Genomic DNA, 22,139 nt, shown 5'->3' with positions numbered 1-22,139 from the left:
AATTAAACTTTTTAAAATTAACATGGAATTCACAGAAGCAGAACAGAATATGATGCCCTAAATAATTGGATAGTTTAAACAATTTTCAAAAAAGAAACCGTACAACACAATTACAAAGGAAATGACATTCAGACTAAGAAAACCAACGTCTAATTTGTGGGACAACCTTGATCACAAATTTTTTTTTAAATTCTTTTTCTGGGCTGAGTTGTATGCTTATCTTTTAAATATTTTTCTCATTTATTTTCATTTTAATGATTTTGTCAGGAACAGAGCATAATTAAATGTGTAATGTTTAATTTAATATTTTGGAAAATAGTTACATTTTTTTTTCTTTTTTACACTCACCTCCACTGAGCATCCTTTTGTAAGGCCTGTGTAATCAGAGCTACTTAACAAGTTGTAAGGTGTCCTGGAAATTTCAATGTCTTTGAAACAGCCAGAAAATTTCTTCAGGGTTACTTCGGCTCTGTGAGGAAACAAAAAATGTCGAGACAACTTTTAGACATTTTCAGAAACAAGATCAATTGTATATTGCATGTCTACCATGTCTATTTACTTTCAGCCATATTCTGTACTCATAAGAATTACTTATGAACGCTTTGAAATCACTTCAGTGTTTTTTATCCAGCGCTTATTGACTCACCGGTAAGAGAAAACCCGACATATAAAATTCCATTGGACTTACAGTATCTTGACATCTAGGTATACAAGATCTCATGATTTTTTCACCCTAAACCCAAACCACTCATATTTAGGCAATTTTTTTGACCATATTTTCTGCAAGAAATTATACCCTTATGATAAACAGTAAACCAATAGGTGTTTTCAGCAAAATAATTAGAAGAACTGAAGTTTTACATGACACATCAATTGACCCAACAAGTTCACCCCTTAATGGGATATGAGGGGTAAAAGTTGTTCCTTTTCACAAAACTTTGAAAAAATCAGGATTGTAATACAGGCCTGTGGGGTGTCGTTTTATGCTATTTCATGGTTGCAGATCTTAAATATGATAATATGTTTGATATTCAATTATTCACTGGTGGTCCTAGCCCTCTAAGAGCCACACCCAGAAGGTTAAAAATGACAAACGTCAAACATAAGTATGTGGAGTATCATTTTAGACTATTTCAAGGTCAGTGATTATGAATGTATTATTTTTGATTTTTGATCCTTTACTAGAGGTATGGGGCTTCATGCTTAACATTGTGCGTAGAATTCACACAAAAACATGGTGTATGGACAAAAGTGGAAATGTACATAAGCACAAACAAATCCAGATGCATAAATCTGTGCATACATCACATTCCACAAAATTTCACAAACAAATCCCAATGAACGTGAAAATTTCACGCAATTTCAGTTTTTTTCCTTTCCACCTTCTTTTTTTAATTCTTTATTAACCCACTGTGGAGATTTTTCAAATTTCCTATTAATTCCAAATGTAGGTATGTATGTATGTCCTGCATTACATGTAAAACATTTTTAAACCTGTTCAACTGCTTCTCAACTGTCTCCACACTTAAAAGCTTATCCAAGTCTATCTTCCTTAGACTTCGGCACATCTGCTCAAAATTTGCCCTACCAAAGTTAAACTTAACAGTTTTAGTCTTTGCATCTGCACTCTTACAAAACACTGAGAACTTATTATATTGTGGTCATTTAACCCTAGTGGTTCAATCACCTCTACACCCTCAATTCTATCTTGATTATTACAAAATACTAAATTCAGACAAGCTTTATCCCCTGTTGGTGCTTTAACACACCGTGTTAAAAAACAATCACTGATTACTTCTAAAAACTCCTGCTCTTCTGCTCCTCCATTTGCAACGTTATCCCAGTTAATATTTGGATAATTAAAGTCCCAGACGACTATGTTATCCTATTGCAAAGTTGCCTTTTTAATATTACTAAAAAGATGTGTGTTGAAATTACTGTCTGCATTGGGTGGTCTATAACATTCTCCTAAAATAAGGCCTCTTTCCGTAATTCCGAAGCCACATGTCCTCACTAAGATAGGGCTTATCGTCCAACTGTGGAGGACTTAAATTTAACCTCCTTATCATTATACCAGAGCGGCACTTGGGCAACTGTATAGATGTATCTAGCGTACGCGTTAGAACTGAGAATCACTCAGGCTGTAAAAGTGCTGTCAGTGCTGCTGTTTTTTGGAGACATTATGTCTGAGTGCAGGTTTTCACTAGTTATAAAATATATGCAATTTACCAAAAATGAAGACTTTGATGAGAATACCCATCCAGCACCCAAAATGAAGAAATTCTGGAAGATATACCAGATCATGGTAGCAAAATTTCAGAGCGTTTACATTCCGGACCGTGATGTCAGCATCAATGAAAGTCTCATGCCTTATAAGCGTAGACTATCATGGATACAGTACATCACGTCAAAAAGAGCAAGATTTGGCATAAAGTTTGCTGGGCTTTGTTAATCTGAAATGGGATTAATTTGGAATTCTGTTCTATACACAGGGAAAGGGACCATGTTAAATCTGAAATACAATCAGTACAGCGTTGCTGTGTCATCGGTGCTGACTATGATAGATGCTCTGCTGGATCAAGATTGCTGTGTAATCATGGGCAATTTTTATACTTTGCCAGAGCTATTTGACTTGCTGAAAAGAAAGACTGAATTACAGCGAGGTACGCTAGTACCTTGGTAAAAGGGTAAAGTGCTTGTGCTGAAATGGAAAGACAAGAAAAATGTTTGTCTTCTTAGCACAGTACATAATGCAGCTAGGGTCACCGTACAGGCAAAAAATGGCAAGCAGGTTACGAAGCCTTGTGCTATGGTCGACTGCAATAACATGATGAGCAGTGTAAATTGTGCAGATCAAGAACTGACTTTTCTATCCTATTATGCGGAGACCACAAAAGAAAAACTACAAAAAGATACTTCGTCAACTGGTGGAGCAGTGCATTTGGAACACATTCATCTTATACAAACAAAAAGCTGGAGAAACTGTATCTCATGCAAACTTTACATTCCAGCTTGTAGAGCAAATCATTGCTGCACATCCACCCTCCACACTACCACTAAAGAGATGCGGTCGACCCAGCACATTGGGGATCAATCCAGATCGTCTTATTGGTAGACATTTTATTGATTATACAATATACCTCTAACTGAAAAATACAGAATCCAACTTGTAACTATACAGTGTGCTGTTCAAAAAGTGATACATCTGGAAAGAAAATATGAAAAGAAACACCTATGACGTAGTAAAATAATGATACAAATAATAACAGTAATGATGAATAAAAATAATATGAAATGAACAGTAATAACAAAAATAATAACTAATAATAATACTGCTAATGATGCCAAAACAGTATATAATCTCAAAATGAGTACTTTGTGTGGTAAATCTTAAAGCATGGTGAAAGACACAATCCAACGTCATAGGTGTTTCTTTTCATATTTTCTTTCCAGATGTATATAAAAAGCATTGCATTTTTTGGGCATGAAAAATTACATTTTTATGCTCAAAAAAAATGCAACGTTTTTTACATGTTTTTTTGGAAAAATATGCAATGCTAAGGAGGTTAAATTCTGTTTGACATAAACAGCAAGTCCACCTCCTTTTCTGTTCTGTCTATCCTTCCTAAAAAATGTATATCCTTCTATGTTACATTCATCCCCATCTTTGTTATTTAGCCAGGTTTCCACTATTGTTATAATATCATAATCATGCTATGCTACAGTACATACAACTGCAACTCACTTGACTTATTTTTGATACTTCTGGCATTAAGTTAAGCTATTTCTAATGTGTTACTCCTTCTATATTTAAATGTCGGGTTAGCATTTAAATTACTAGATAGATAGATAGATAGATAGATAGATAGATAGATAGATAGATAGATAGATAGATAGATAGATAGATAGATAGATAGATAGATAGATAGATAGATAGATAGATACTTTATTAATCCCAATGGGAAATTCACACTACACAGTTTTATTTCTACACCATTGTTTATTCCTCCACATATAGTTCTAAACCTGGCCTGTCCTAAAACCCCCATTCCCTAGTTTAAAAAACCCTCAACTAGCCTATGATGGAACAGGTCCCATCTGTTCCAAAAGGAGTCCCAATGCCCCATAAGCCTATACCCTTCTACCCTGCACCAAGATTTGAGCCACCGAATCAGCCCCAACAAAAACAGTTCAGGGACCCAATTCTATCATAGCATCCCTTTCTTCTTACACAGTTGAAAAAGGTTCTTGCTATCCTCCTCTGGAATGACAAAAGATGACCTCTTGGCCTTTTTTGTATTGTCCAATCCCCATCAACGTACATCCTGTCACCTCCAATGAGAAGTGCACAGGATCGCTGACTACACCACACACTCCCCTTAACCAGAACACTCTCTCTCCCTCCAATAAGCCAAATCACTTTACTTGAGCCCTTTACCTCTTTTACGACTCTTCTCTGCTTCTGCTGGCACACTGATCTCTTACTTTCTCCTCTGTAGCATCAGACACACACGGGCTGCCATTCTATTCTATAACAAAAAGTGTATGGGCCATTTAGTACTCCACGAGCCCCCACGTGCCTCTGACTTGTGCAGTCGAGCAGCTGCACAGCTGCCTGCCTACCAGTACCCAAAATCGCATTCTTTCTCCAGCCAAGATAAGTACCTTTTGAAAGCTATTTATAACAACAACAAAATAGTCTATAAAGAGTTCACTCTCACAATGCACTCAGTCACAGTAAGTCATCTCTAATTTAAATACATCATGGCCAGTAGAGCACAGCTTCAACAGATGATGTGCAAAATAGTCAACAAGCTTCTCTCTGTAATTTAACTTGTTAGTAACATATTTATACCATCCTTCAGCTTAAGCATCTTAAGCATTTTTTTTTTTTTACAATTTTTCACCATATGTTAATTAATTAAAAAATAAAATACTGCCTACTGTAGTATTTGAATTTGTCTTCATGCTGTGTGCTGTTAGCCTGTTTCCCTGGTTGATGGGACTGGACCAGCTGGCCCTGCAGTGTCCTCAGTTTACTTTTGGGTGTGTTTGTACATGTTTGACCCGATCTTTGGGGTTTGAAGGCTTGAACCCTTCATTCTCAATATTAAAATGGGGGCTGCCTTTTTTTAAATCAGATGCTTATGTTTTCCTAATGAAAGATATGTTGCAACAAAAACAACAACATGTACAGTTAGGTCCATAAATATTTGGACAGAGACAACTTTTTTCTAATTTTGGTTCCGTACATTACCACAATGAATTTTAAATGAAACAACTCAGATGCAGTTGAAGTGCAGACTTTCAGCTTTAATTCAGTGGGGCGAACAAAACGATTGCATAAAAATGTGAGGCAACTAAAGCATTTTTTTAACACAATCCCTTCATTTCAGGGGCTCAAAAGTAATTGGACAATTGACTCAAAGGATATTTCATGGGTAGGTGTGGGCAAGTCCGTCGTTATGTCATTACCAATTAAGCAGATAAAAGGCCTGGAGTTGATTTGAGGTGTGGTGCTTGTATGTGGAAGATTTTGCTGTGAACAGACAACATACGGTCAAAGGAGCTCTCCATGCAGGTGAAAGAAGCCATCCTTAAGCTGTGAAAACAGAAAAAACTCATCTGAGAAATTGCTACAATATTACAAGTGGCAAAATCTACAGTTTGGTACATCCTGAGAAAGAAAGCAAGCACTGGTGAACTCAGCAACGCAAAAAGACCTGGACGTCCACAGAAGACAACAGTGGTGGATGATCGCAGAATCATTTCCATGGTGAAGAGAAACCCCTTCACAACAGCCAACCAAGTGAACAACACTCTCCAGGGGGTAGGCGTATCGATATCCAAGTCTACCATAAAGAGAAGACTGCATGAAAGTAAATACAGAGGGTGCACTGCAAGGTGCAAGCCACTCATAAGCCTCAAGAATAGAAAGGCTAGATTGAACTTTGCTAAAGAACATCCAAAAAAGCCAGCACAGTTCTGGAAAAACATTCTTTGGACAGATGAAACCAAGATCAACCTCTACCAGAATGATGGCAAGAAAAAAGTATGGAGAAGGCGTGGAACAGCTCATTATCCAAAGCATACCACATCATCTGTAAAACACGGTGGAGGCAGTGTGATGGCTTGGGTGTGCATGGCTGCCAGTGGCACTGGGACACTAGTGTTTATTGATAATGTGACACAGGACAGAAGCAGCCGAATGAATTCTGAGGTGTTCAGAGACATACTGTCTGCTCAAATCCAGCTAAATGCAGTCAAATTGATTGGGCGGCATTTCATGATACAGATGGACAATGACCCAAAACATATAGCCAAAGTAACCCAGGAGTTTATTAAATCAAAGAAGTGGAAAATTTTTGAATGGCCAAGTCAGTCACCTAATCTTAATCCAATTGAGCATGCATTTCACTTGCTGAAGACTAAATTTCAGACAGAAAGGCCCACAAACAAACAGCAACTGAAAGCCAATGCAGTAAAGGCCTGGCAGAGCATTAAAAAGGAGGAAACCCAGCATCTGGTGATGTCCAGGAGTTCAAGACTTCAGGCTGTCATTGCCAGCAAAGGGTTTTCAACCAAGTATTAGAAATGAACATTTTATTTCCAGTTATTTAATTTGTCCAATTACTTTTGAGCCCCTGAAATGAAGGGATCGTGTTAAAAATTGCTTTAGTTGCCCCACATTTTTATGTAATCGTTTTGTTCACCCCACTGAATTAAAGCTGAAAGTCTGCACTTCAACTGCATCTGAGTTGTTTCATTTAAAATTCATTGTGGTAATGTACAGAACCAAAATTAGAAAAAAGTTGACTCTGTCCAAGTATTTATGGACCTAACTGTATTTACAGAATTTAACAAGATGAAGAAAGAAAAGTCTATAAAAAAATATATAAAAATAAGATTAGGCAATATATCAATGCACAGCCGAGTATGTGAGGGTGTCCATTTGGGGAAGTTAGTGGGAACATTGGAGTTTTATGCAGATGATGTTGTCCTCTTTGCCTCATCTGACTGTGACATTCAGTGTGCACTTGAACGATTCACTGTCGTGACTGGGATGAAAATCAGCACCTCTAAGTCTGAGGTCATGGTTATTTCTTGGAAAAGAGCAGACTGCTCTCTCCAGGTAAGAGGATAAAAACTGTGCTTAGTGAAGGAGTTCAAGTATCTTGGGATCTTGTTCATGAGTGACAGAAAAACGGAACATGAGATTGACAAGTGGCTTGGAGTGGCTAAAGTCAAAGCTTTTGGTTTACCAGTTGGTCTGCATTCCTGTCTTCACCTATGGTCATGAGCTGTTGGAAATGACCAAAAGGATTAATTCAAGAGTACAAGTGACAGAAATGAGGTTTCTGTGTAGGGTGGCTAGGCTGACACTCCATGATAGGGTGGAAAGCTCAGCAATACAAGAGAGCCTCAGAGTACAGTCACTGCTCCTCCAAATCAAGAAGAGTCAGTTGAGGTGGTTTCAGCACGTCGTAAGAGTGCCCCCAGGGCTGCTCCGGTCACATCCCACTGGGTGAAGACTCTGCAGCAGACCTGGAATTTCCCAGGAAGAGCTGGAGTCTGTAGCTGAGGAAAGAAAAGTCTGAGCTGACCCGCTTGGCCTGCTGCCACCGTGACCCTCACCAGGAAAAGTGGATGTAAAGATGAGATGAAATGATTTTTAATCTTTGAGCTAAAGGGACAAAAGAAGTTTAAGGATATTATTTATTTTCTGAAGTAAATAACAGTGTGTATTATTCTCATTATTTAAAATGTTTTCATTATTAAGCTGTTTTTTCTAATTCACAATATATGATATTAGTATCTTCAACTCTCTATAAAGAGAAGCCATGTTAATATTCTGTTTTATACACTTGTCCAGCATTTCTTAAAAGGACATAAATCAAAATGTTACCTTACTTACATGTATATATGAGTCTTGTCATGTAAAACTGACTGTCAACAAATGGAAAACAGTAGATATTATGCTGTTTGAAGGAAAAAAGAATGATACATAATGTATTAAAGCAACAGTGTATGTCTAGTTAAATGCCCATTTTACACAAGCACATCTGAATGAAATACATGGACCCCTTTAATAAATACAATGCCATGAAAAAAGTACTCCCTTTGCAATAGCTTTTATATATCCATTTCATTGGTTTGGAGATTTAGCTCATTATTTTTGTAATAACTATTAACGTAGGGGTTCATTTTGAAAAGATACCACAAATTTGCTACATTTGTTCTGTTAATTTGCAGCTGCAGAGTGACTGAAGTAGAAATACAGGTTTCTCACATTTAAGTGATGGATGAACAGAACAAAATGTAAAACAATTTCCTCCAATGTGTAATGGATTGAAATGCCCAAGAATGGGTAAACATATTAATATGTGGTGCCTTCATCATGGTGGGTTGATTCTAAATATAAATGTGGTAAGTGCTGAGGTGAGTATGTTTTGTAATAAACTAGAGTCTCATCCATTATTGACTTGATTCTGTAGTTGTCAGCACAGGCGCTGTTTCCCCATGACGCTGACCCGGAGTATGTTAATATACAAAAGGTATTTAGTGTTGCATTTCATTTTCTTAATATTCAATATTGGCACTGTTAATTTGCTTTTGGCATTTTAAGCACTGCAATTGAGAACATTCACAACAAGAAATTAATAGCATCTGCAAGCATGAAGTGCACTCATTAAAAGAGTTAAGCTAATTAAACAGAGAACATCGTCTGGAGTGTGATCATTGTCCAGGTTTCAGAGGACTAAAGAATCTTTGGTCAAAGATGCCAGTAGAATGACCTCTCTGTCTGTCCACTCCACAGAAAACATACAGTGACCCCACCCACTCTACTGCCTACTTGTATGCCACTAGAAAGGGTCCCTCCGCTTATTCCATCTCTGTCTCAAGACCAGATGGAAACATCCTTACAGGTGGCACAGGAGACTGTAGTAAGGAGACTGTGGAAGATTGTGGGTTCGCTTCCCGGTTCCTCCCTGTGTGGATAGCGCTTTGAGTACTGAGAAAAAGCACTATATAAATTTAATGAATTATTATTATTATCCTTTCATGCTCCTTTCTATTTAAGTACAACAGGCCTCAGTGATGGAAATTTAGCACAACCACAACTTGTCCTCTGAAGAAATTCAGATGTTCTCAAAAACCTTTATGTGCTCTATCTCTTCTTATTTTAAAATAATAAATGGGTTGTTTACCACAAACCAAGATCTGCACAAATGACACAAGAATATTGGCCATCACTGAACTGTCAAAAATCTAATACCATCAGGGCCATAATTCCACTTTGCACTTAGGATAAAATCAGACAAATTCCAGTAGGTGATGTGACTTCAAGTGGAGACCGCGAGTTTAAAAGCATCAGAGTATTAAAAGAATGTATGGGTTGCCACACACGTGAGCATGGGTGGCAGCTGAAGGGCTTGAGTAAGGGCAATTCTGAGTCAAACCGGGATATGCCAGAGTGCACTGATTCTTTTTCTCACTTTCCTGCACACCATCCACGGGAGATTCCACATGGCCCTGTTGACGTCACTTCTGGGTTCGAGCCTATGAAGGAAGATCTTGTCAGCTCTGGCCCCTTTGATGTCACGTCCGGGCTCGAGCCTATGGCTGAAGACGCTTAAGAGCCCGACCCATCTGACTTCACTTCCTGTCTTCCCCTTTAAAAGCCTCCACCTTTTCCCTATTCCCTCAGTTCTGTTTTGGACTCGGTTTTGTGCACATCAGTGCTGTTATACATTTTGCAACTTTGCAGCCAGGATACCAATATACTGGTGGCTGCCCCAAACCTTTTAATGATTCTTATGTCTGGTTTTTGCGACATTGGCGTAGTCGGCAGGATGGAAAGGTCCCGGAAGAGAAGGGGACAGGACCTGCAACGTACCCAGGTGGGAGCATACCGTGGCCGAGTTTTCAGGCGGGGAGGGTGTCCCATGGTTCAGGGAGTCTGTGGGAGGGGCTCACAGAATTGGGCTGCTCCGGTTGCGGGAGGCAAAAGGGGCTTATTATGCTCTCTCGGAGGAGAGTGCCTGCCTCCCTTTGAAAACAGAGCCCCGATTTTCACCTAGGGGTACCCCAGACTGGCAGGTGTCTAAAGTGAGAAAGTGGAGGTTCGACCCAGAGCGGCCGACGCATAAACAAGCCAGGTCCTTATGGGCAATGGTAGGGCAGTGGTTATGGCCACATGAGAACAAGCCCTACCAAATAATAGAGTAGGTGGCCTGCTACCTGTTCCTGAAAGCACTACCCCGTGGCTTCAAATATAAAATACAAGACTGCATAAGCCAAAGTAGGTCACCTCATATCATGATGCTTATTTCAGATTGTTCTCATGCAGTATTTGTGAAATTGACATCTTTGCACTGCTTAGGTCTTGGCAGTGGATAAAAGAAAAAAATGAAAATAATCGTAAACACCACAGAGAAAGGGTACAATAACAATGGACCCACTAAATCAGATATGCATAGAGGGGTAAACAATCTGTAGTTAATGTCTTGGTTCTTTAAAAAAATGTACTGTAATTCTCAAGTAAATTGTTTTTTGAGAAAGCAAGGTCATCTTCAATTTTACTGCTTTGCTTCATATTACAAGGAACAAAGACCTCCTTAAATACGATTTTGTTAATACAATAGAAAATATGAATCAAACTGGTAATTGATAGACCTCCCTCCATCTTAGTTTAGCCAAAAGAATCTATATTGTCAACATTAATATGCTTCCTACGCCTCTATGTCTCTTTCAAAGCATCTCTGTAGATCAACAAATCACTTTTTACGAAGTTGGGCTGAACTGAAACATAACATTCCTTGACTTCAAAATGGCCAAGCATCAAAAGGCTACATAGATTTAAAGCTGAAGTAGGCATGGCACTATTTAATATTCATTTCAATTACTGAGTTACAAACATCTGTTCAACAAAAAAATGTAAACTGTAGGAAAACCATGAAATTATTCTTACTTGGTTAGCCGCGGAAATTTTGCTCTTAATCTTATTTTCACACACTGTTTGTGCTCTAGCCAACAATAATTATCTTCAACTTATCAGCAACACATTTGTTCAGCATTTACTAAAGATATGGAAGCAATATCAGACACATTTTAAAGCAGAAAAGCTCCTACACAGGGTGATTAAAAAAGATTCATCTGATTTCAAAATGATTTATTCCACTTGTAAATGATTATAGGACAATGCAGTAAATTGTAAATGGTTTAGGTGAGCATAAAGTTTATTATGTAATTTTACAAGTGCTCAATATGACTTCCTCCAGCTGTATGGACAACATCAAGGCGATAGTCAGATTCATCCCATACTCCATTGACCATGTCGGATATCACTGTACTCATGGCTCTTCAATGCAATTTCAGAGATCATCCAGTGTAGTTAGGAGTGGTGGCACATAAACAGAATCCTTAACATACCCCAAGAAAAACTGTCACACGGCGTGAGATCTGGTGATCTTGGGGGCTAGAAGTGGAGTGCCAAATTGTGGGCTCTTCTACAGCCAATCCAGCAATGAGGAAGCTAGTTGTTGAGAAATGCTCATCTCCTCGCAGACTGAAGGGAGCCATCTTCCAGTGACATTCAGAAACTCTATGACCCCCTCTTTCAATTGGTATGTAATTGGTTCCTAGGTGCCTTACAGTTGTAAAAATATGGCACTTTGAAATTGGATGAGCCTTTTTGAATCACCCAGCATTGCCCCATATGTGATAAACACGTATTGTATTCTTCTTTAATCTATGCTGCATTCAGTCTATGGCAGTTGATAGGATTGTGACAGAGCTTTATATTGTTAAGACATTTGCATCTTTTGAACTATTAAGATCTACCTTTAATCTTCCAGCAATACACTTTATACAAATACCTATATACAAATAAGAAAATTTATTAAAAGCAACCTACTCAACTTCAACTTTCCTCATCCTTCAGCTTTATCTGTCCTTGAGGTGACTGGATAGTTTGGATAAAGATTCAGACAGCATCTTTAGAGTACAAGTTAAGGAACATACCCCTTAATGATCTTTGAGAATGATAGAAAAGGGATCTATTATTTAATATTTCAGAAAAGGGATGTAATTCAGAAATTTATAAAGTACAATTTAGTGATAATTCAACTAAAGATTTTGATTGTTTACATATTATGTCTGCAATTGTCTACCTATCTAAGACAAGATCCAATTGGGAGATGGAGATGTCATTTGGCGCCTCTATTACTAAGTCATAGGTTTTGGGAATATCCTGCACTTAACCCATTGTGGTCAAAAATATTGGAAACACCTTCAGGATAGTGCTTCCCAAACTTTTTGACAGCACAACCCCCTTTTGGGTAAGAATTTTTCCACGACCCCCAATTATTAGAACAGTAAACATAGTTAGGCAGAGTGGTGGCTCTGAGGCTAGAGATCTGCACTGGCAATCGGAAGGTTGCCGGTTCAAATCCCATAAATGCTAGTAGGGGCACTGCTCTGTTGGGCCCTTGAGCAAGGCCCTTAACCTGCAACTGCTGAGCACTTTGAGTAGTGAGAAAAGTGCTATATAAATGCAAAGAATTATTATTATTATTATAGTTGGGTCTCAGTAACTGTTGCCTAATAGCAAGTTATAATGATTTGTGTTTCATTACATTGCTGCTAATTAGTATGAAAATCTTCTGAAAATCTGACAGCAGCAAACTGGCATTATAAGTGTACTCATGTGCTCATAAATATGGCAAACTAACTGGAGAATTGAAACTAATTGAAACTTTGAAAATGTTTTTGAAAAGACCATTGGTGTATTCTAATTCTAAATGCTATCATAATAAATGAAAAATAGACTGTACAGGAAAAAATCTCATGTATGGATTCACCATTATTTCTAGTAATAAACCGCAGTGGGTAGTTTAAAGTGAAATGCTATCACAAGAAAGTATGAAGCCACCAAGATTACTTTGAATTTTAAAAACAAAAAATCCATACAACAAAGACAAGATATTAGAATTCTACAAAACAAAACTATAAACTCATCATAAAGAACAAGCAAAGTTTACTTGCCTGTCTACTGTTAACGAAAAAACATTATTAACAAGTTATTGAGTTGCAAGTCACATACAATTGCTGATAATATGATTTTACCATCAGCTGTTGACATGGTCCGAATTATAATTGGAGAAAAAGAAGCTGAAAAGACTATACCTCACTGCAATAATACAATTAAAAGAAGAATGTGTACTATAGCAGAAGATATTAGTGACTAAACTGAAAAAATTAAAAGGAGCACATTCTTCTCACTGCAAGTGGATAAATCTACAGATATTTCTAACTAATCACAATTTGTAGTTTTCATACAATATGATTCGGAGAATGCGGTACAGGAAGATACATCGTTTGGCAAACCACTAGAAACTAACACTACTAGAAAGTGTTTATTTGACATTTTATGCAGAGCATAAAATATAAGTTGTAGAAAATGCATTGTCATTTACTCTGACAGTCACAAAGCAACAATGGGGTGTCAAAGTGGACTCTTTACAAGACTGAAAGTGATCATGCCCTGTGCTATATGGTGTCACTGTTTCAATATCAAAATCTGTATCCTCTGATCATAATCGCATTTTAAAAACTGTCATCAATGTGATAAACTCTATCAAAGGAAAAACACTTTAGATCGTCCTAAAAATATGCAAAGAAATGGGTTCATAATACAAAAATCTTTTTTACCACACAGAAGTAAAACAGCTATCAAGAGAAAAGATGTTAACAAGAGATTTTCAGATGTGAGTAGGACTTCTGATCTACCTGTGGAATGAAAAATTGGAATATGCAAAGTTATTCTGCCATCCACTTTGGCTACTTAAATGAGTTTACCTTGTTGATATTTGTGAACATTTGAGCACTCTGAATAAAAGTTTGGAAGACCATAATGTTAATATAATATCAGACAGAGACAGAATCAATGGATTTATAAAGGAAATGATCTTACTTCACTTGCAAAAAAGAAATTAGATTCATTCCAATGTGTTGAACAAATTATAGAAGAAGTAGCCATGCATGTTACGAAAGATGTAACACATATTTTCTAATATGGAACTAAGTTTGCAACATTTAAAACAAGAGTCTTTGGAATATTTTCCAGAAGAAATGCAAAACAGCAACATTAATCACATACAGAATCCTTCTTTACAAAACTCTATTGAATTGGCCACAGTTTCAACAAATATGAAAGAAAAATTTCATCAGATAGAAAGAAATATCGGCAGATAGAATGTAGAAACTTGAATTTTTCTTGCAAAGTGTGAACCAGTTTTGGAGAAAAAAAAGCAAGGCTATCCCAAGCTTTCAACAGGGGCTTTACAATTTTTGATACCATTTGCAACATCATATTTATGCAAGCAAAGTTTTTCATCTATGGCTGCAATTAAAATGAAATACAGAAATTTAAACTTAAAAATGAATTAATCATCAATGTTTCAAATACAGCGCACATATTTGAGAAAACAGTTGCCGAAAAACAAGCACATTGCATTACAAAAAAAACAATAACATGTCAGTGTGACCTATTTTACTAAATAATCAAACAATTCTTTTTGTAACTTATGTTGAAAACCCTTGCAACCCTCCCTAGATCAATATGGCGATTTCCACAGGGGGCCACAACCCACACTTTGGGAAAGATCAACTTGGATTTAAAACTATTCCTATAATGTCCTAACAGCAATATTTGGAGTATTACCAGATGGGATAAAAGTGTGATGTGCATAAAGGCTTATTTTTCTTCAATGGAGCGATCCCAATCCACCTTGTAAAATTCAATGGGAAAGTAATGTTCTATATTCTAATCAGACAATTTAGAACTCTACAAGAACTCATTAACGTAATAGTAAACGTGCTGAGTTTAGTTCTAAATCTTTTTTATTTTTATTTTTTTAACATATATAAAGAACCATATTTAATGGGGCTCTCTAGTTGTAAAGCTCTCTTTACTGGGTGGGGGTTGACTGCTGACATTTATGGGGCATCTTTGGAACATACTATTATACTATGCTATTTTAATTTGATTGGGTTGTGTTTTGTTATTATGTTTTGTTCCTTATATAAACAGATAATAAAAAAACAATGTTCCACAAATTTGGCTAAGTCAGAATTCTGTCCAGGCCCTCCAGTAATAATTTGGCCGAGATACAGTAACACATGCACATAGTTGACAATACCTGACGCTTTTTAAAGATGGTAAACCACCAAAGTAAATCTTCTCATTGTCCTTAAGATTGAGGCCAGAATTTGTTCCTCCAGAAACAGTGCCCATTTTCTCTTCCTGATTAGTGTCTATATCCACTATCGTCACATTAGCTAAGTGTGGAAGAAAAAACAATGAGAAATTCCATTCATATTACTCATTACATTTTTCATTAAAATACCTCATGCTCATTTTCTTTTTAAGATAATACATCACAAGATAAATCAATATTGTATTCATTATTATTCTTTTAAGTCTCTTGATTGCATAGCCCTGAAGCAGATCCCTAGACTTTGTAAAATATTCATCTGTATTTAATAACAACTACATCTGGCTGGCCATTAATAAGGCAACAACATTGAGCAACACTGTATTGTGACATATGTTATTCCATCATTTATTTAAAGAATATATAAAGTACAGATGAAACACAAATAAAAATGTAAACAACATTTAGTGATTAGATAATCTACTGATTGTGGACTTTGCCAGCAGTAAAAAATCATTAATGTAAAATCGCAAATTTAGCATTAGAAAACTTCATGATTTATATAAAATGCAGTACATTTTAAAGTCATGGACTTCCAGTCCTATTTGAAGAAAAACAGTTGCGATTAGATGATCACATTAAACATACCTGCCATACAAAGTCAAGGTCCTAATTTAAATTACATTTACTCAGAATGTGTTGACAAAAATACAGAAAAACAGATAATATAAAATGCTAAAACCACAGCATGAGAGAAAAGTTTATCTGGCCAAGTGAGTAATACGCAGCAATTAATTTAATGCTAATTCACATTACACCTAAGAGCACTTTCCTTTGTTCAAAAAAATGTTTTCATTGACTTAGAAACCTACCTTGCTTTTGAATTCTTGAGAGGGTCAACGACTTCCATTTGCCATCATTGTGCCGCTGTGTGCTGATTACAGATGCTGTACCCGAGCCAAGGTCAAAACTGGCTCTGATACGTCCATCATTTAGCTCAATACTCATGAAGTCTTTCTATTAAAAAAGGAAGAAATAATTGTGTGGGTTTATTGCGGTACTCCAAATGCTCTGTCAGTGCACTATTCAACATGTGGAATGCAATATAAAGACACTGAGAGTAGGTAATAAAAGTCAATCAGCTTGAATGTTGAAACTTTGTTCAGCTGCTAATATGACAAAAGTCAAAATATTATCTATTGCGTCCCTATTCAAACTTACTGTAGATTCTCAAAGATAAATGTATATAGTACTTGACCCTTTAAAAGTAAAGAGTCAATACTCTTTAAGTATAACTCTGATTGTTAATAAAGGTGTTTCATTCAGCTGATCTGCACCATTGTCCTACTGCAGGTGCATTTCTGTTGGTTTGTCTTGCTACTAAGCTCTTATTCAATTAATACACAGCTGAAACATACATTTTCCTGATTGATACTTTCATTTATTTTAATTACCCCCTTAATTACCCTTTTAAACTAAAAGCTTACAACCATCAGCACAACAATTAAATGACATCACATTATGTGTCAAACAATACATAAATGTCAAGTAGAAGGATGGCACTTAAAGTAAAAATAAAGTAGGATTAAAATGCTAACTGATTGATGGTACACATAACTGGCAGAAAGGCCTGCTGTCATTTAGACATAAAATAATAATCTCACAGGTGTCTTTACTTTCATTGTCAGCTACCATTCTGTTTGTATTGTGTGCTCCATCATCATGTCATTAGGATATATATGCATTAGACAGTGACATCTCTACTTCATTCTGGTTAATTGACACTCTAGTTACAGTATCAGCACTTTCTATGAAAAAAAAAACCAAAATGAAACATAAACATGTACTAAAGTAGGAAACACTAGACTATGATGAATAAGAAATACTAAAGCTTAGGTGAATTAAATAAGAGCGAAATTCACAATTAAAAATACGCTAACATAATCATTAAAATAACTGTTGATGTCAGAAATTTTGCAGAATGAAGTGTCATAAATAGAACATTAAATGCATGTTTATTTTTATTTCATACTTGTTTATAATATAGCTGATCAAACTGCAATGGTTCTGGAATTTCAACAAGGGGCACAGGCAATCATCTGTTGCTCCGTTGCCTCACTGCAGCAATAAAGAAAGATTTGTCTTTAGAGTAAGTTACTAAATTACCTTTATACAATGTAGCTGAACTCTGCTTTATGTGAAAATGTGGGGGTGACACTCTTTGCTCATTGAGTGATGGCAGAGTTGCTACAGCATTTGTCAGTTTACTCATTCCCCTTGTGACATCTGAGCTGAGTGCAGAGGGAAGACACTAGGAAGACAGGAGAGGGACTCCAGATGCCTCAAACAATGTTCTGCCCCCATTTCCTAACCAGGATGTCTACAATAGGACACGGTCAGAAGCTGGAAGTACCTGGGAGCATTTTGTACACGTTAAGATCAGACACTCAAGTCTTCCAGTTACAGTTTGCCTGATGCTTGGATAAAAAGCCAGAATAACCAGAACAATTGCTGGGACTTCACTTCTGGAAGCTCAGCAGGAGGACCTCCAGCCAAGTGTTAGGTATCATTGTTATAAGAGGAACCCTAAATTTGATGACTAGGGAAAATTCTGACTAAGAGAAAGGACATAAAGCTAAGAGATGCCCTATCAACAAACTGAACTTAGTAAGCCTAGAAGCATTCACTAGATTATGGGATGTTGGACTGTAATTGCAGGGTACAGAAGGAAGAAGACATACCACAAGTTGTTTTTTCCTTTGACTTGGATTAATACTTTGCTTTAATAAACAAAGACACACTATATTATTAAATATCCTAGGCATGGGTTTGTATTCTGGTGGTTATTCTATATACAACATCACAAATGCAGAATTTAACAAGGGTATGTAAATGTTATTTCCACTTTACTTTATACAAATTCTGCGGTGGGTTGGCACCCTGCCTGGGATTGGTTCCTGCCTTGTGCCCTGTGTTGGCTGGGATTGGCTCCAGCAGACCCCCGTGACCCTGTGTTCGGATTCAGCGGGTTGGATAATGGATGGATGGATTTATACAAATCTGCATACTGCGCTGAACTATATGTTAGTATTTGTTCAGTTTTTCTAGACCAATTGGAAACATTACAACTCTTGACTATTTATCTTTATAAATCTGAAAGGTCTTCCATTTATTTTTGCTCTGTTCATACTGTCTGGGTATCATCAGTACCACCTTGTTGCTCACTCTTAAAGTATATCACATTTCTTTTGATCACCACATAACTGATTACTTGTACTTCATTCTTTTAATTTCACTTGTGCAATAGCATTGAAATGCTTCCAAATGCCTGACATTCTATTTGAGTTCTGATTCTTGATGTGAGACTGTTACTCAATGAAAGAAGAAACACATTACAAGCTCTGTCTAAAAAATTTTAAAAAGTGCAGATTTGTATTGCTGTTTCCTGATTGATGAAAATGATCTCTCCATTGAATTGAAGTGAAAATATGTTTTTTTTTTCTTGACACAACTTCATAAAACCCAGTAATACAAATTATTGATACCATATCCATAGTACATTTGTTTTGTTTCTGCTTATTCAGGTTAGAAGTCCTTCACAGTATCAGACAGGGCTTCTAGCCTGCAATTGGGGAACTGAAAGGCTTTTCCACGTACATTTCTAATTTCTCTAACAGAATTACGTCCTGCTAAATTTTGAACTTTTTATTCTATTATTTTTCTTACATCCAATTTTCTGTTTGTTTACTCTTTTGTACTATACATAAATAAAAAAAATTAAGTAATTTCATAGTTAGTCAAACATGATGTAATTCACCTTCCTATTTTCTTACTATAATTGTTCACTTATGAAGTGCAGATAACAGAAAACTCTAAATTATTAAGGTGTAATGCTTAATTAATGCCTGAAAAATCCACCTCACCAGAGTTATAACATCCATCCATTTAGAATGCTTGCTTAGGACAATTTTAGGGCTTGTGTTGAGTTGGAATCTATCCTAACAGTTTCAGACACAAAACTAACTGGTCACCAGTTGATTGTATGGAGAAGTCACTCACATGCATTCTGTATCCACACTTTCGCACTCACATCAGGCCCCAAGTTAGAGTGTACTTAATACAAGGGAACACATTTTACACCTAATATTTTGTTCAACAAAATATGATAAGTTACTAAGCTGCAAAAATCATTTCTTTTTGTGTTTCCACCCAGACATATAATAGACAATAAGTTAATCATGAAGCATTTTTCTAAAACAATAACAACATTTCTTTTAACTCAATAACATTGGTCAACATTTGATAATTGGGGTGTACTGTTGACCTGGTAAGATATAAACAATGTAAACTTCAAACCAGTATAAAGTGAAAATCAGAGAGTCTTTACCAGGTCTGTTGTAGCAAAATACATAAGAATTGCATTTGTAGAGAATGTCCGGAATTTAAACATTATTGTTGACACGTTGGGGTTCCAGCGGGATGGTCGTCCCACAGTTGCATATCCCTCTCCATCAAACTGCACTGTCCCTTCATTATCTGCAACCTGAGGGCTGCAATCGATTGAGAATAATAAAAAAAAGAATACTTATGAGGAAAAAAGCATAAAAGAAATGTCCAGTAAACAATCAGAATCCAACAATTTAAACAGACTATAATGCTTATAATATTGCCATCTACTCCAATAATGGACATCATTAATCAAGTTTATTGTAACACTAATATACACAATAATCTAATAACTCATATACTTGATACTTTCATTATAATATAAACCTGAGAGTTTTCAATTCTCATCAGTTACTTTGCTATCCAGTAATAAGCCTTCTTTAAATAATTATTATGAATTTGATGCAGCAGTAATCCCCATGTTTTACTGTTTCACCCAGTTTAAAGAACCTTAAATAGGTTTCATAACATACATGCCTACATTGTTTTAGAGTTCTGAGGTCCACAAATGCAGAAATTGCAATGTTATACCAAACTATTTTACAGACGCACACAAATTTACTGACACACCTCTGGAATACCTATCGTATTCATTTACAATTTAAATAACTGTTGCAACTATTATAACAAATGAATGTTACATTCTGCATTTGACCTGTTGAATATAAACATGACATTAGCTCCAAAAACGTTCTACTTTAGGTGTTTTGTTAGTTCAGCTGCAAACAACAGTCAGGGTGGAGTAAGCAACACAGCAATGGCAGCCCAAATGAAATTTTATCACGGACACTGGCATATTTTTAAAGCCAGCAAATGGTCCCAAAATAATAATTCTCAGAGGCAATAGGCATGATTTTCTTGGGTACCTCACTACGCATCCTTTGCAGTCTCCCTCTCTCTCTCTATAGTTCCAGAGTCCGATTGGTTGTTTGTCCAGAAACGTCTCTCCCATGCAGCCAGAAAAAGTTGAAGATTTCACAGCATCTGCTTTCTAACAAAAAAAATTTGAAAAATGTGAACTTCTTCCATATTGTCTTATATACTGCAGAATATATGCCATATAGTAGCTCAAAGTTTGGATAAATACAAAAGTTGTTTTAGTTAGATTCCTAACAACTCTACTTTAAAAAATGAAAAAATTCAAGCAATAAATGGAAATGTATAAAGAGTATTTTATATCAAATTGACGATATAATTTGTACTTCAACTGGCATTCATTCTGTTTTTACAATAGTATATTGATATTGTGTGCAAAAATACTTTTCTGTGCATTTAATGATTTTGCCGTATTCTTGATAAAGTTCTGGAAAGTGAAGGCCATGTCAAGACCTGCGTTATGCCCAATTACTCTCCATTTTCACAGACTTGGAGATTTAAAGACACCACTCGGATAAACCCAGAGGTACTACACAAGCAGTGTGGTTTATTTGGAATGAAATTACATTTGAACTACAACTTTGAAGTTTCAGCCTCCAGCCTTGGCACATTATATGAGCCTGTCCAAACCACATACCTATGCGTGTTCCACTATTTTTTTTCCTGATTTATAAATATAATGTATTATGTTTGTAGCTGCTGGTGCTTCGAGTTGTTGTAGTCGCAGGCTGATACAGAAATGTGACTGTGTTGGTAGTCTACTGCATTGGATGTTAGGCTTGCATTGTGTTGTTCATATCTTAAAATGTGGTTTGGGAATATGAGAGATTCTTCATGTGCCAAGGCAAGGATCAGCAATAGACAGAGTGCCAATCCACCACACATTACCTCTGCAATGAAATCTAAAGGAACAGTTGTAAAGTGCAATAGAACATACATACTTAAGTAAGCTTTATGTAGATTTAGTAAAGTAATGTCATACCAGTTGGGAGTTATGCAACACAAATCAAATTCATATCTGTATGCTAAAATGCTAACAAGTGTAATTTCAAATCTGAATCTGTCTACTTACTCTCAATCAGAGTTCAAGGCACTTTGTGATTTGAAAACCCTATTGTCTGAAACCATGCCAAAAAACATTCAAATATGAATTGCATTAATATTGTCAGGTTAGTTAATACAATAAATATACACTGCAAACAGGACTCATTTGACATCCACCAAAAAAAAAACTTCATATATGGAAATAAGTTGACCATGAATACAGGACAAATTGGATTTTTATGACCGGCCGATGTATAATTACAATACAAATAAATCCTGCTTTATTTTTGATATGCAACAAATATGCCAGAGAGTAAATAAGCAATTGATTACAGCTAACAGAACTTCAACCTGCACAATGCAACATCACTGAATTGCACTGCAAAAAGCCAAACGCAGGCTGTATCTGCCAAACAAGTGTAAAGTGGCATCAACAGTTATTTATTTTCATTTGCTTTTTCAATATTATTGCAATTGTCTTTGTAATTTTATTCCTTCTATTGAATGAGCTACAACCTGGCACAACCAGTACCAAGTACCTTCCTGCAATACACT

At 36.3% G+C, this 22,139-nt stretch overlaps 1 protein-coding gene across 1 annotated transcript in view; it reads right to left on the bottom strand.

The window, feature by feature from the left end:
* lama2 (laminin, alpha 2) overlaps window positions 1-22,139 on the bottom strand; it is an 820,770-nt gene that overhangs the window by 46,156 nt on the left and 752,475 nt on the right. The window contains 5 exon segments of the mRNA XM_051924216.1: window positions 349-469; window positions 15,204-15,342; window positions 16,091-16,235; window positions 19,606-19,768; window positions 20,531-20,655. Coding sequence (XP_051780176.1) covers window positions 349-469; window positions 15,204-15,342; window positions 16,091-16,235; window positions 19,606-19,768; window positions 20,531-20,655 — 693 coding nt within the window.

Source organism: Erpetoichthys calabaricus, chromosome 3 (assembly GCF_900747795.2).
Source record: "Erpetoichthys calabaricus chromosome 3, fErpCal1.3, whole genome shotgun sequence".
NCBI classification, from domain to species: Eukaryota; Metazoa; Chordata; class Cladistia; order Polypteriformes; family Polypteridae; genus Erpetoichthys; species Erpetoichthys calabaricus.
Note: the sequence above shows the minus strand (reverse complement) of the source record. Positions and strands in the feature narration are given on the sequence as shown.